Source organism: Nerophis lumbriciformis, linkage group LG19, assembly GCF_033978685.3.
Source record: "Nerophis lumbriciformis linkage group LG19, RoL_Nlum_v2.1, whole genome shotgun sequence".
Classification (NCBI taxonomy): domain Eukaryota; kingdom Metazoa; phylum Chordata; class Actinopteri; order Syngnathiformes; family Syngnathidae; genus Nerophis; species Nerophis lumbriciformis.
In genome coordinates this window covers 22205471-22221342 of record NC_084566.2, presented here as the reverse complement: position 1 = coordinate 22221342, position 15872 = coordinate 22205471, and the positions used below count along the sequence as shown (strand labels likewise).

Genomic DNA, 15872 nt, shown 5'->3' with positions numbered 1-15872 from the left:
TCATGTTTACAAAACAGTATCCCAAAACATTATGGCTGTTACGTTTTAGCCAGTCTGTCCGTAGACTTTCAAGTCGGAAATTAAAGACCGCGACACTTACTTCCGGAATAAACACTCCTCTTAAAAACATACGCAGCCCAACAACATGGTGGCACTATAGTTTTATTTAAACGGCAATGTTTTTTTTTTTTAAATGGGTGATACAGGTAGGTTAGTTTCAAAATATATATATCTCAAATTGCTAATAACGGACGAGAAAGCTTCCATTTTTTGACGACTTAGCTGCGAAAATAACGTCGTGTGCGTGTAGCAGGTTAAGATCCGTAAAAGCTAGCTCGCATCCTAAATTAGCCTGCAGAACCCCACACAATGAGCCGGGGCGTTTTCATCCACAGCTGGCCCGGCTCCTACTACATTAACTCAGACAAAAGATGGGAGAATGGTACGCTCTCCCTGAGCAGAACCACGCTGTGTTTCATCTCCAACCAAACGAAGGAAAACCTTGCCAGCTTCTCCCTCTCCAGGATCATGGAGATCAAAATGGAATCGTCCAGCTTCATCTTCAGCACTCTGACAGTCTTGGAAGAAGGCAACGCCAAGCACTGGTTCGGTTCCTTGAAGCCCAATAGGGTGGTGGTTTATAACGTACTGGAGCATTTCTGGAGGGAACGCCTCTTGTCCCCTGGCTCAGAGGCCAAGGGGCAACCCGAAAATCGGACCTCTAAAGGCCGGGACCTCATCAGCCTTGTGGCCGGGGATCAGAGGCGACTGGAGGACACTGGGACTGTGCTGAGCCACCAAGGAGAGCAGTTTGACCACATGATCCAAGGCCTGGAGAAGATTGACTCGGACCTGGGAGTGGCTGATAAGTATGACACTTTCTTCAGCTCAGATGTGTCCAATTTTGGAATATAATGGAACGATGAAGTGCTCTTTGTAAGAGAAAAGCTCCTACTATTTATTTAATGGAAAGTGTGTGTCTTGCAGGCTCCTGTCACAGCTGGAATCAACTTCCTGGTGGCCTTTTGGGAAAATTCCATGGAAGATTCAACAGGAAGCCAAGGCCGAGGATGCCGCTCTGGCGGCCGCCGCAGCCTACAGAGGCCCCGACAGGAGTAAGGTGATCGCAAGCATCCCGGCTGTCGTGTCCAAAGGCAGAGATTGTGACTTGAAGCCCGGCTGTCTCCTGGTGCTGGTGTCCTCGCTGGAGGTGAGGAACACTGGATGCCAGCTGCTGCACTGCTTCCAACGAAACGAAATCGACGAAATCCAAGTGCACAGCCCGTACGAGATCACGGTCAGGCAGAGGTTTATCGGGAAGCCGGATGTTTGCTACCGACTCTTGTCTGCAAAGATGCCGGAGGCGCTGTCCGTGCTGGAGATGCAGTACAAGAAGAAGGTGGAGTTCACCAGTGAATACGCTGCCTTTAAGGTTTCTCCTGCTTCACCTTCGTGTGTCCCTGAGGGGTCCATTTCCTGTGATGGTAAGAAGACTGACTGTAAATGTGACCACTTAGTGGCAGTATAGCACTGCCAAGCCATCAAGGACACAAAGCATTGCCTGTTACTCCTAACAGGACAACACATGCTTTCTCTCACTTTCACCATCTCCAACCACAGGTCTGTCGCACAGGTGCCAGGACACGGATATCCCGATGGAGGTCGCAGCAGGAGGGCTGTCCCAGCTGCACGTGCAAGTACTCCAGCCGACTGTCAGCCAGGCCGAAGCCCAAGAGCTCAAACAGGTGAAAAGCATGTGGACCATTCAATGAAGACACTCAATGTAAACGATGTGAGGCGCACCCTATGGGTTGTTGTAAAATGATTTTTAAGGTATGTTATCTTGTATGTGATGCATACAGTACATCCTCAAAGTTTTATATTTATTAGACAAATGAGTAATGACTTATGAACAATTACTTGCCAAGTAGGGGTGTAATGATTCGTTTTAACAACGATTCGATTCAATATTTCTGGTTGCCGATACAATTCAGGAATGATAGTATTTTTTTAGAATGATACAATCTGAAACGATTCCGTGAGTTGAAATCAATACAGTAACTTTTTAGCAAAATAAATCAAGCAGTGTGACTGTGAAATACATAATGGATACCAGACACTGCAGGTGAATTTTCCTATATTCCTGTTATTTATTGTAAGGGAATTATTTATAAATGAATTATGGATACAAAGAAGCAAGTGAAGAACAATTAATTGCCAATGCATTCACATCTTATTTGAATAACGTGCAACCAACACTTAAGGTTGAATTAACAAGAATAAACACTTTCTCCTCACATTTTAAACATTTCAGCATTTTTCAATAAAAGTAGAGTAACCAACATTTTAAGAGTAAATTTACCTGCTAAATAATGTTCCCCATACAAAATCTGTTCTCTGCCCTCGCATCACCGATGACAGACAACGTCTTAGGTTTGCGGAAGCATGTATGCCCCCTCATCCTTGTTGATGGCGTTGGATTCCTAACTTCCATAGCCTCCTTCATCCATCTCTTCTATGTTTTTGTTTCTCATGAAATGATTTCTCCTTGTGTTCCAGGAATCAGTGTGTCGCTTGCACCGCTGTCACTTCCATTGTGTTGGCCGCGTCTTCTGTGGTTTAAAGTTGTGTTGCGACTTTATCATTGTGTTGTTTGTATTTATTGTGGCTTTTGCAATCGTACTGAAGCGGAAAGTTATGATTTTGAAATGCCTGGCAGTGGAGAAGGAGAAACACAGTTGTAGACACACGCTCAGACGCCTCCCTAACAAGCGGTAACAAACTCAGGGAGTCAAAACGCACGTTTAAACACTGAGTACACATACACCCAAACTCTCACAGGACTCCATTCTCTAGTGCACCACACACAACAGCACCACCTCTTAAAGGCACACAGATAGACAGGCCACAGATGTTACATTATTGTCTTGTAACATTTGCGTTTGTTATGACCTTTCTGGACCACGGTCAGTGTTGGGTTGATTACTGAAAACCAGTAACTAGTTACAGTTACTAGTTACTTTATTTCAAAAGTAACTCAGTTACTAACTTAGTTACTTACACCAAAAAGTAATGCTTTACTGTGAAAAGTAACTATTTAGTTACTTATTTTTTACTTCTTTTTTTTTTTAAAGCTCTCATAAATGCCCTTTTAGCCTTCATTTCAGTACTGTTATTGCACTGGAGAATAATACAATCTGTTGATCAATTTGACATGCATTTTTATTTTCCTTTTAACATACCGTAATTAATGAAAAACAGTGCAACATAAAAAGGCATTCCTCCTTTCTTTAAACTTGGACCAATGACCATTAATAAAAAACAAGTTAAATTGCAACATAAGAAGGCACATCATCTTCCTTGAAACATAGGTAGTGAAATAAAGCATGACATCTGGAGTGATGCTGCTGTCTTCCGCACTTGGAGCCATGGATTGTAGAATCCTTGTTTTCAGTGGCAGGATCATTGACACAGATGGTGAAGTTTCAGTGCTCAGTAGAGATGTAACACTTTTGAGGGGTTTAAGCACCTGGAGGACCTCATCTGCCACTCTCACATCATCATCAGACAGGGTGACATTTGTCTTCAGGGTGTTGTGGGTCAATGCAGAGTATATAGCTGCCTGCTGCTCCAACATATAAGTGGAGTTCCACCTTGTTGGGACATCATGTATGAGCTTATGAGTAGGCAGCTTTAGCATTTCTTGCTTTGTCTTAAGCACATGAGCAGCTGTTGTGCTTGGGTGGAAGTAGGAAACCTCCTTCCTGATCCTCCCAAGGAGGCGCTCCATCCTATTGACTGAGATTCCCCTCTGTGATGCCAAATTCACTACATGTGCAAAGCACCTATCTGTGGTCCCAGTCCTGCCTCATTCACTGTAATTATTAGATTTTTGGCATTATCACGTGTGACTGGGATATCTTTATCTTCCATTCCTCCACTGCTTGTGTCAGTACCTGCGCAAGGTGACTCTCGTAGAGGGGGCGTGTCTTCTCATCTCCCAGTCTGCTGTGATGAAGTGAGCGCTTATAGTTCCCCTGGACGTCCACCCGTCTGTCATGAGCGCAACAGATGATGCTCGGGATAGTTCATCCACAGCTTTTTTCTTCTCCTGCTCATAAAGATCTGGCACAATCTTATCGCTGAAGTGGGTGCGCGACGGGATGTCGTAACGTGGCTCAATCACGTTCAGCATGTGTTTAAAACCCTCGTTTTGCACAACCGAGTCTGCACCTATAAACACAGCGATTCAATGGCGCGGGGCGTTCAAGCTCCTCCGTTACTCCGCTCGCCATGACCACGCTGTGTGTGGACTGAACGTGCCAACAACTTTTTTTTTTTTGTTTCATATATCAAACCGCGGATCACGTGTGTGCCTCCCCTCCCCACACCCACACCCAGACACACACATAGACCGCGCCTCTTTTCTTCTCTCCGGCTTGTGACAGAGGAAGATTCAGAAGAACAACACCGCATCGCTTCTGTTTCTAGCCGATACTACATCAAAAGTAACGTAAAATAACACAGTAACGCATCATGTAGTAACGGTAACTGAGTTACTGAATATAAAAAATAACGCGTTAGTCCCAACACCGACCACGGTACATAACAGTCATTTTTGTTTTGATGGCGCCACAGACGGGAAACTAGACTTAAAATTCAAAATTGTGCTAAATTTCATATAAATTCTGCCGTCCTTAAATCCAATGTTTTTCTTTTTCTAGCATCGATAAAATTGATCGATTCCCTTTTTAAGCAATTTGTATCGATACCTATCTCTTGGAATCCAAACTTGCCAAGCACAAATCGATATACTTGAAATTTAGGGATATACATTAATCTATTGGTGTATTATTAATTGTTACACACTTATTGCTAAGTCCTGCCTGTTTTCCTTAATGGCGGCCATGTTTTTAAATGTAACACACGTGCTTGTCAGTCCCTAAAGGTTTGGACCCTTAAGTTACAGTGAATGTTTGTGTAGAGCTCCTTGAGAAATTTCAAGTCAATCCAACTTATTGGGTTTGATAACAGCGCCACGGTCTTGGTATTTTTCAGAAAACTAATATCACATGTGCATGTTTTGACAAAAACGTTGCAACATATGTGTCCTTGTTTTTTCACACGACGCTATGCTGCAGTTACTCCCACTGACCACTAGATTAGCTACTGCACTATCTCATTGGGTACACACAATACAAGAGCTGTATCAAAATATCTGTCTTCCCAAAGACATTGCATCAGGGCAACCAAAATATTAGGAATCGCCTAAGTTAAGTATGATGTGTACCTAATAAAGTGTCTGAGGTGGGTTTAACTGTGCCCGTTGTAAATAATCCTTTGGTTTTAGTAGCATATATTTTAATAGTTCCGTTCCAAGCCGCAGTGCATACACTGGGATTTTTTCCCCCCTCAGTTTTATGTAATGCTTCAAGCTTTCAAATAAAAAACAAGGATTTTGGTGAGACCACAAACCAAAGTCCGTGCAGGCTTTAAGGGCGGGAAAGAGACATGGTCGGTTCTTGTGGTGTGACTGCACGACACGTTTGGGCTCTTAGAGACATGCAACATCAGAAAGGTCAGTTCGGGGATGGCATTTGGTTACATCATAAGTGGTATTGAGATTAATTAACTTAAAACAGGTAATTATTTACAATGTAGAGGGTTTTGTTTGGCCACAACATTAGGTACACATTCACAATCCAATCACATGTAATACAAGAGCCCCATTAATATATACCTTTAATGGGGTAATACATACAAAATATATAGTTTTAATAAAAAATAATATATAAAAATATATATATTCATTCAAAATCATTTAGAGATCATTTTATATCTATAAATATACATTTTAATTTATGTCATGTCTTTATTGTAAAAATAATTTGTAGAAAAAAACCCACTGTCATTGTAATATTCTAGTTTCATACTGAGAAGTGTTTCTATTATTTTGCCATTGACCCAAACATTACATTTTACCACTGCAACTGACACCTTTCCAGTTTCACTTCAGCAACTAGATTTTATAGTCATAAATAAAGTAGTGAAATTAAGCACAAGCAATAAATTTTAGTTATAGATCAAAGGACCTCCCTAACTCCTGCAAACAATTTTTAATCACAAGACTTCGAGATAACAGACAAGACACAAAACTACAGTAATTTTAATTGGCAACTTTCTGTATTGAAGAAAAAGTAAAACAAATCAAGAAAATAAATTGTAGTAGTCAGTAACAGTTTCATTTTTGGATTTAACAAAGTGAGAAATATGGAATCAATCAACCTGTGTCAGATTAAATCTGTTCATTAGTCTGCATTTAAAGATGAGTGTTCACACCTTGTATAGCTGTTGGACCAGGTGGAAAAACAGACAGCCGGTGCGACTGTGGTGAACCTTAACAAGACCTTCACCTCCTCAAGTAACAATGCTCTTTAAACCGGGTCCATGTCACAAACAAGTTAACAACGACCTGAAAAAAGCCACACCATTGGCACAGACTTTGCTCGCTGTCTGGTCTGATAAAATATGATGAGGATGATGACCAGGGGCCTCATCTATTAAGAGTTGTGTGGATTTCCTACTAATATAATGAGGTATGCTCATATCCAGACAATATCATAGACACAAACAGTTTCAGATGTATTAAGGTGTGCGCATGCATTAATCCAAGCACATTTCTTTTGTACATCCCAATCAACGTGGAATTGAGCGCACATGTTGCACGCCCTGGCCATGCCCTGTCTAATCCCATTTATATACGCAAATCATATTTAAATTAGCCATATGGCTGAGATCCCGCCCTCCACATTTAGAAAACAAAGATAATGAGCAAGAGCAAAAAATAATATCACCGACAATTACATGTAGGTCCTTATGGCTGGAGTGCAAACATGTATTAAATTCCACTATTGTTGCAAGTTTGTGCAGCACTGCATGCACCGGGGGAAAACTATGGTTAGGTGTTTTACATTTATGCATTAAACATGTGTATACTTTGCACACAGAGACAATCAGGGGCATGTTAACCAGAAAACAAGCAGCAAGTCACTAACTTTAACCTCTGACTCGTAATGATGCTGCGAAAACAGGATATAACATTTGGGCGGCACATAGGCTCAATTTGCATCAAGTGAATAATATTGGGACAATTACCTAAATACATGTGCTCATCAAGAAGTCACAACTCTTACACAATGCCAGCTTGTAGTTGGTTCCCAACCATGCAGTTACTTAGAATGTAGGAATCACATGTTAAACCAGGCCATATTGCTACAATGTTGCTTCATTGTTTTTGCAAATCACACATGATCTGTACATCGATCGAATGAAAATGTTTCCTGTTGATATTGACGTGACATATTTGTCATATGATGATGCTTTTAGAGCAATGTGTGTGCAGTCGATAGCTCCAAGTACATTAGGAAAACCAGCTGTTGCTGCAAATTGCGCTTTAACGTTGGCTCGTTCGGCTGCATTGTATGGTAAATTGATATACTTTACTAACATGCCGATAATTCCGTGCCATGCGGCTGGCATGGCTCGGTTCAGGGTCGACTGGCACAGTCCCGATCGGATGCCAAGCTCCCTCTGGATTGCCCAAGTTGCGAGGAACCCCAGTGTGGTCAAAATCTTTATGGACACAGGCAGCGCATGGCCCCTCGCCGTGGTGTGTTCTTCAAGGTGTGTTAATAGTTTAAATGTCTTTGATGTGCACATCAATCAGTCTGGTGAATAATAGTTTGCACATGTTTTTATTTAAACAGTTACCCAGCATCACCTTTGTGTGTCGCTATATTATACACATGTGCATACGCCAGCCACGAATTGGGCGTGAGGCACTGCACCTTTCCATGTTCAGTTCACGCTTGATACTAGAGTTAGATGATTGTGGAAAAACTAATCATGATTATTTTGATTGCTATTGAAATCACGATGAATAACACAATTCATTAATTTAAAAACATAACTTTTTTTTGTACAGTCAAAACTCAACTTTAAATATAATTGAAAAGAACTGGATATGAATTAATAATGACTAAACAAAAACAAGTAAAAGGTAATAATAGTAACAACAATACATTTAAATACGTAAAAATCGCAATATTAAAAAAAAAAGAAAACTAAGATTTTCTTTTTACATTTTTCAAAATTCCAGTTTTTACCTTTTACACTTATTTTACCACCATAGACAGTGTGCTTTTTTGTGTCATATATAACATTTCATAAAATATTTGTCAAAAAATCGTCATGTTATGGTGCAATACATCTATGGACACTTTTGACCAGTATTTTAGTTCAAAGCATAGTAATTGTGTAAATCTATCAAAAAGTGCTATAAGAACATTATGCTTGTATGAGGCACTTTTTTGAAACCTTTATTTTGTTAGTGCAGTTAGACCAAATGTTGCGCACAGCGCTGTTATTGTGAAGGGGGAAGTGTGCTGTTCTGAGCTTGTCGTCTAAAGGTGACTATTGAGGCTGTTTGAAAGAAAAAAGAAGTGTGAGCCTCAAGTTGCAACTGCGGTCCTGTTTGTACTTTGATCTTACATCGACAATGTCTTTTACAACAACACAAGAAGATGAGATGTGTTGTGGGTATATGGATTGTTCTTTCTAGCTTTGTAGTTTAGTCGGTGTTTCAAGTGGCCGTCTTGACATTGTTTAGTTCAGGACACAGTGGTTGAGTGTTTTAGGGATAAATGAGCGGTACTGGACCCATATTTTCCCAAACAAATGTTCCTTCTCCTCACAATGACAGCAATTCCGTCACTTTCATGTAAATTTTTGTGATGTTCTGAGTTAACAGCGGATTTCGTTTTATTGGCCAATTCTGTGATTCTGTCCTTGGTTATGTAAATGCGGTAATCATATGCCTTACTTTTTTTTGGTTGAGTTTAGTGATTATTGATCAGGCATACAAGCGCTGTTTGAAAATGTATCAACCGTGTTGAGATCCCACATTTCTAATTTACATGCTCTTTTTTTCACTCATACGCTCAGTCATCCATTTCACCATTACAAGCTCAGGAATTTGCATACACGTTGCACGGCTCGTTAATATTTTTTTGGATTATAATATTTTTATGATCATGAGAAGCCAAAATCCAAATTGTGATTGAAATTAAATTAATTGTCCAGCCCTATTTCATCCATCTCAACATTGCCGTGAAAAAGGGCGTACGCCAGGTTTTTGTGCGTACGCACGCTTTATACATGAGGCCCCAGGGCGATTGACATGAATCATCGAGAGATGTCATCTAAAACAAAGGAGAAGATTATCAAACGTTTTCAAGACGACAAATCATTACGCAGTGTCGCAAAAGATGTTTATTGACCACCACACTCCGCAACCCCCAAGGTACAAGCGGTAGAAAAAAACTACCGGTAATAATATCCTCCAATACTGGTGATTCCATTATTTATTCCAGGTGTTGTATATAATGGGAGCGCTCTGCTGTTTTGCAAGCATCTACCGAGTGACCCAAACCTTACACTTCCTCTGCAACTGCTCCTTATTTCTCATATTCATATGCTTCATTATTATTATTAAATCTGTCTTTTTATTTGTGTCCTGTGCCTCGCTTGACCACAGGGTGTGTAATGACTTTAACAAACGTGTGTGCTTATGTGTGTGTGTATGTGTGCGTGTGTGTGTTTGCAGATGCTGATGCAGCTGAAGAACCTGGCTCTGGAGGCAGAAACGGAACTGGAGCGGCAGGACGAGGCGCTGGACGTCCTGACCAGCTCCACGGACCGAGCCACCATGCACATTGAGAAGCACACCTGCCGCATGAAGCGATTGCTGTGAGGACAGGCAGGGACATGAATTAATTTATTTCCTCCTTGAGGTGAAATAGTCTTTATTATTTGTTTATTGGCATTTTGTGCGACTCTTTCGCAATCGTGGAATACTTGGCATTAATTAATAATAAATCATTAATTAAATTACCATGAAACAATATAAAGCTAGACAATTCTTAGTGAAATGATAACCATTATTATTATTAAACCCTAGTTTCCTGGAATGTTGAGCATATAGTACAACGCGTCGCTTGGCAAAAACAATGCCTTAAGTGCACCCACTCGTCAGAAGACAAAGTGCATGTTCCACTGTTGCTTTATGGCAAAGACACATCCATCACGTTGCATGTCTGTCAATGGACACACTACAGCAGGACAAAAATACTAGTTCTTGTGTAATATGAATACTCTAAAGCAGGGGTGTCCTAACTCTTTGACTTTGGGGCCACATTGGGATAAAACAGTTTGGGCCAAAAGCAGGCTGCATTTAAAGTAACAATATGCGCACACACACATACAGTATATGTTTGTGTGTATATATATGTATATATTGAAATAAGGCTGTAACATAACAAAATGTGGGAAAAATTAAGTGCTGTGAATACTTTACGGATGCACTGTATAGTATATATATATATATATATATATATATATATATATATGTATATGTATATGTATATATATTAATATTTAGATTTTAGATTTAGATTTATTGGTCCCCGTTGGGGAAATTAATTTTCACTGCCGTACATTTGAACAATATACATTACACATCACGAAACAAAAATAACAAAAGGACATCATACATGACCAACACACATTTACAGGCTTGTCAGACAGACAGGTTGGCCGGGCCTGCTGTTAAGGGTGGCTATAGCTGCAGGGATAAGGCTTTTCCTGAGGCGGGCTCTCCGGAATTTGATGATATATATATCATCAAATCAAGTATATATAATATGTATATATAATAATAATAATAATAATACCTGGGATTTATATATATATATGTGTGTGTGTGTGTGTGTGTGTGTGTGTGTGTGTGTGTGTGTGTGTGTGTGTGTGTGTGTGTGTGTGTGTGTGTGTGTGTGTGTGTGTGTGTGTGTGTGTGTGTGTGTGTGTGTGTGTGTGTGTGTGTGTGTGTGTGTGTGTTTTTATGGCTATTTATATATATATGTATGTGTATGTTTTATAATATTATATATATATACACACACACATGCCTACAATATAAATACACAATGTACACCATATATTTGTTCTAAAGTTAGTGTAGTGATATGGATATTAAATATATTTGTAATGTACTTACATAGAGCTACTAAATAAATTAGTTATCTAAATCACTACACTAACTTCAGTTGTAGTAACAATTTTAAGGCAAAACCACTGTTTTTTTAAATTAATATTTATTCCAACTCCGTGTGCTGTCTCATTGAGTGCTTGTGTGCTCATGCTAATCAAGTTTGCACAGCTGTTTTTACAGTACTCAACGATCGCAATGATTTAAGTCTGCATATTAATTTCATACCAAATTGTGGAGAGAAGTTTTCCAAACATGTAAGAATACAGTACAACCTGCAATAAAGCCCAATTTTGAAGGGTTATCGCCATTACGCTGTCATCTGGAACTGCGCACACCAACACGTAGATACGCGTACACTAATACACACAACACTTTTTTTTTGCCACACAGCAGAGCGTTGATTGTAACATAACAACAATCATTCATACAAAAATAAAGAATGTAGGATTTACAGTTCTATCAGGAAATTATCAGGGATATTTAAGTTTGCATTGATTAAAACAAGCTAGCGCTAACAGACTGTATAACTACACATTACCTCCATCAGTGTGTGAATGTGTGTGTGAATGGGTAAATGTGGAAGTAGTGTCAAAGCGCTTTGAGTACCTTGAAGGTAGAAAAGCGCTATACAAGTACAACCCATTTATCATTTATTTATTTACTTAAACAGTTACTAACACATCAGACCCTGACGACACTACAATATGAAATAGAAACGATAAAAACATTGAATATTAAGAGTATGTGAACCACGTGTACCTTTTTTACTTCCGTGATGACCTTCTTAAAGTTTTGTAATCAATCAGAAATATCAAACTGCTAAAATGTGCCAAACATGGCAAAGTGTGACGAGAGAGAGTTTTGCATATTACCCATAATGCTTGGTAGTGGCTTTAAATGGGTGTAAGTTTAACTTGTGTATGGTGCTTAGACATTTTTTTATAATGTCCACATCAGTAAGCAGGTTTGTGCCACATGTGTTAGCTTTCTGTCTTGTTATGGTTTATTTGCACTATGAGCGGGAGAGGTTGCTTGGGTTGGGGCATATAAATTGACGCTATGCTTTGTCCATAATACAAAACTCATGATCATTGACCAACATTACCAACACAAAGTGGCAGATTTTTAGCAATGTATTACACTGTAACGATATTAAATTTTAACTCTGGACATCCCTCGGTCCAGACTTCATATTTGACTTGGGACATTTCGCCAGCCAGACTGACAACTTTTGTTGTAGTTTTGACACCACTGCTTTAAAGACTGGATATGAATGATGTGTCTGTCGTCTGCTATCACTGTAATTATCTATTGTTGAGCAAATTAATGCATGAACACTAACTAGTCCTTTTCCACACGTCTGTCATTATTGCAATTCAATTAAATAAAGTCTATTATTATTGGTTGGAGTCGCTCTTTTTCTATTAACAAAGTGACTCATCCACCTGTTTTCTGCTTATTTGACCCGCTTTCTATTTTTTAAACAATTTCCTCTCAGAGTTGACATTTACAAACAAACAGTTGAACATTATGATTACCAATAAAACCTTTGGCCCTGTGGGCCTTTTTATGTCACATATAATTGTAGGTGAAAAAAAAATAACATTCTCTCGATGAGCTTCAAGCACACCTGTGAAGTGAAAACCCTTTCAGAAGCTCATCAAGATAATGCCAAGAGTGTGCAACGCAGTAATCAGAGCAAAGGGTGGCTATTTTAAAGAAACTACAATATAAAACATGTTTTCAGTTATTTACCTTTTTTGTTAAGTACATAACTCCACATGTGTTCATTCATAGTTTTGATGCCTTCAGTGACAATCTACAATATAAATAGTCATGAAAATAAAACGCATTGAATGAGGTGTGTTTAAACTTTTGGCCTGTACTGTAAATATACACACACGTGTAAGTATATATATGTGTATATATATATATATATATATATATATATATATATATATATGTGTATAATATGTATGTGTGTATATATATATATATATATATATATATATATATATATATATATATATGTATATGTGTGTGTGTGTATATATATACACATATATATATATATGTGTGTGTATATATATACACATACAGTATATATATATATATATATATATATATATATATATATATATATATATATATAAACATTTTTGCCCCAAGAATCATAATTGAATCTAATTGTGAGTTGATGTAAGATTCACATTCTTAAAAAATTTAATAAAATATGATGTAATTAGAATATAAATAAAATAAAATAAAATAATTGTATTGCAACAACACAAAACATGGCTATTAATGTTTCTTAAATTTCAGTAAAAATGTTTTAAAAAATAACTGACAATTTATCAATTAAATAATTCAATCAAAGTTTATTTATATAGCTCATAATCACAAGTGTCTCAAAGGGCTGCAGAAGCCACAACGACATCCTCGGCTCATTAAATTTAAAATAAAAAGTATTATTAAAAATAAATAGTATTCTTGCCTTAACAAATAATCAAAACCCCCCCTAAGACTTGGGGAATTTGGCAGGAAAAACACTGGATAAGAACTTTGACCGCAGCAATCTTGTAATGTAAAAATGAATAGCATTGTTGCGTTATAATATAAGAATGTATTTGCATATAGTTAACCATTTCTATCATATAGCTTGAAGTCTGCAATCCTTTGAGTTGAATATTCCAACATAAAAAGTCCATTAAAACAACAACGAAGCATGATCTTCACAACTCTTTCTTTACTCCTTTAGTAAAAGTCAACAAGGCGACGCCCTTCCTAGTCGGCTCCATTGTGACAAATTACAGCGGAGAATAGGAAAACACTGGCAAACTCCAAACGGATGCAATTACTGTTGAAGCGAGTGCACGCCGCTCGCCGAACATCCTGTTGGCACCAAATGAATGTTGGACTGCTTTGGCTAAACGCTTTGGACCGCCCGCTCTCAGAAGTCAGTCAGCCATCATTCCTAACCGGATGCTGCGTCTTGACGTAGTGAAGTGGCGGCGAGCACACCACACATGCTGCTGTGAATTCCACACGCCGGCTGGCGCAAGGAAGCGGCGGCGGAGGAGGCAGCGGCCTCGTCCGACCACAGATACATGAGATGGTGTGTGGATACACGGAGGGAGTCAGCTGGCCTTGGCTTCCAAACACTGATAGTTGTGAGGCGTGTACTCTTGTAGGGAGCAGCGTGACTCCATTGACGGACAATCAACAGAAAAAAGGGTGGGGTTGCAAGGGCACATATGGGCTGCTGTTCCAGAATGTGACTTAAACACAAACAGAGTGATCATCTTTTGGAATGTTCTTCACCGCTCTTCCTTCACACTTCATTTACTAATATTGATCAATACCAACAAATGTCATCAATTGCTCAACAAGATTAAATAATTAGTTGCCTTAACCTCTTAAGGCCCAAGCTGTTTGTTTACATGCTTTTTTTTTTTATTTCTCTTTGCTATTTGGGCTTATTGGACTCTAATTAGAATAAAAACTAAGAATCATCTTTTGATATGATGTACTTAGTCCATAAGTACACAAATGTGTACTTCATGTTTAGTGACATGCTAATTCTTATTTTTACACTTTTCTTTCTCCAAATTCCATTGTATGTTATACTCTTCTGACACCACCAGATGGCAATATGAGTGTCCACATAAGCGGCCATAAGACCCCAATTCAGTAGTGTACACAATTTTGGAAATAAGAGCTAAAAGGTGCTGTCCACGCATGTGGCCACTAAGCCTTTAGAGGTTTTAATGTGATGCTATTAAGATTATTCAACTACAGTCTATTGGGGGCCACTGTCTGTCAAAGATTCTTTATGCCACGGCAATTCAACTACATATTGAAGAGGGTCGCAGTTTCAAGAGTCCAAGGGCTCAGGGGCCGGACATCTAAATGTGGATGTTTCGTCAAAAAGTGTCTCCGCAGGTTATATTCCTTTGAGACATAATTTACTTAATTACAAAGTAAACACATTGGGCCCCATTCAGCAATAAGTTCCTAACTTTTCCTCTTATTTTTCTTCCTAAGTGATTTCCTAAGAGGAGTCCATTCAAATTAATGACATGTTCTTAAACGCCCAAATTATTCCCACCTGCTGTTCTTAAGTTGCTGAATGCCAAATGGTTAGCGCGTACGTGTCTATCGTAATTTGCATATAAACACGCCCTTATTTCCGCAATATGCATATGTAAACGCCCTTAATTCCGCAATTTGCTTAGGTGAACGCCCTTAATTCCCCATATAAGGGCACAATTCCGGCGGAAAAGCCAAACATCAGACACACGGAGAAAACACAAACAGATTACAGAAGAGAAATTCGTATTATCCCACGGGGGAAATACACAGAGGTGGGTAGTAACGCGCTACATTTACTCCGTTACATCTACTTGAGTAACTTTCGGGATAAATTGTACTTCTAAGAGTAGTTTTAATGCAACATACTTTTACTTTTACTTGAGTATATTTATAGAGAAGAAACGCTACTTTTACTCCGCTACTTTTATCTACATTCAGCTCGCTACTCGCTACTAATTTTTTATCGATCTGTTAATGCACGCTTTGTTTGTTTTGGTTTGTCAGACAGACCTCCATAGCGTTTCAACAAATACAGTCACTGGTGACGTTCACTCCGTTCCACCAATCAGATGCAGCCACCGGTGACGTTGGACCAATCAAACAGAGCCAGGTGGTCACATGACCTGACTTAAACAAGTGGAAAAACATATTGGGGTGTTACCATTTAGTGGTC

The 15872-nt window shown here is 38.9% G+C and overlaps 1 protein-coding gene across 2 annotated transcripts; it reads left to right on the top strand.

Moving 5' to 3' along the window:
• The first annotated feature begins 62 nt into the window (after window positions 1-62).
• Window positions 63-12512, top strand: snap47 (synaptosome associated protein 47). Of its 2 annotated transcripts, XM_061979290.2 has the most exons (5): window positions 63-869; window positions 988-1284; window positions 1355-1484; window positions 1621-1745; window positions 9665-9808. In XM_061979290.2, the coding sequence occupies exons 1-5, from the start codon at window positions 370-372 to the stop codon at window positions 9669-9671; spliced, it is 1059 nt and encodes a 352-aa protein (XP_061835274.2). In that variant the 5' UTR covers window positions 63-369; the 3' UTR covers window positions 9672-9808. The 2 variants fall into 2 exon arrangements, with proteins under 2 accessions (XP_061835274.2, XP_061835273.2); XM_061979289.2 differs by having other exon boundaries at window positions 69-869; window positions 988-1484; window positions 9665-12512.
• The last annotated feature ends 3360 nt before the right edge of the window (window positions 12513-15872 follow it).

Coding starts and splice junctions, on each gene's coding strand:
- snap47 (XM_061979289.2), top strand. CDS start 370: ATGAGCCGGGGCGTTTTCATCCACAGCTGGCCCGGCTCCTACTACATT. Junction 870..987: donor GACCTGGGAGTGGCTGATAA/GTATGACACTTT, acceptor TGTGTCTTGCAG/GCTCCTGTCACAGCTGGAAT. Junction 1,485..1,620: donor GGGGTCCATTTCCTGTGATG/GTAAGAAGACTG, acceptor CTCCAACCACAG/GTCTGTCGCACAGGTGCCAG.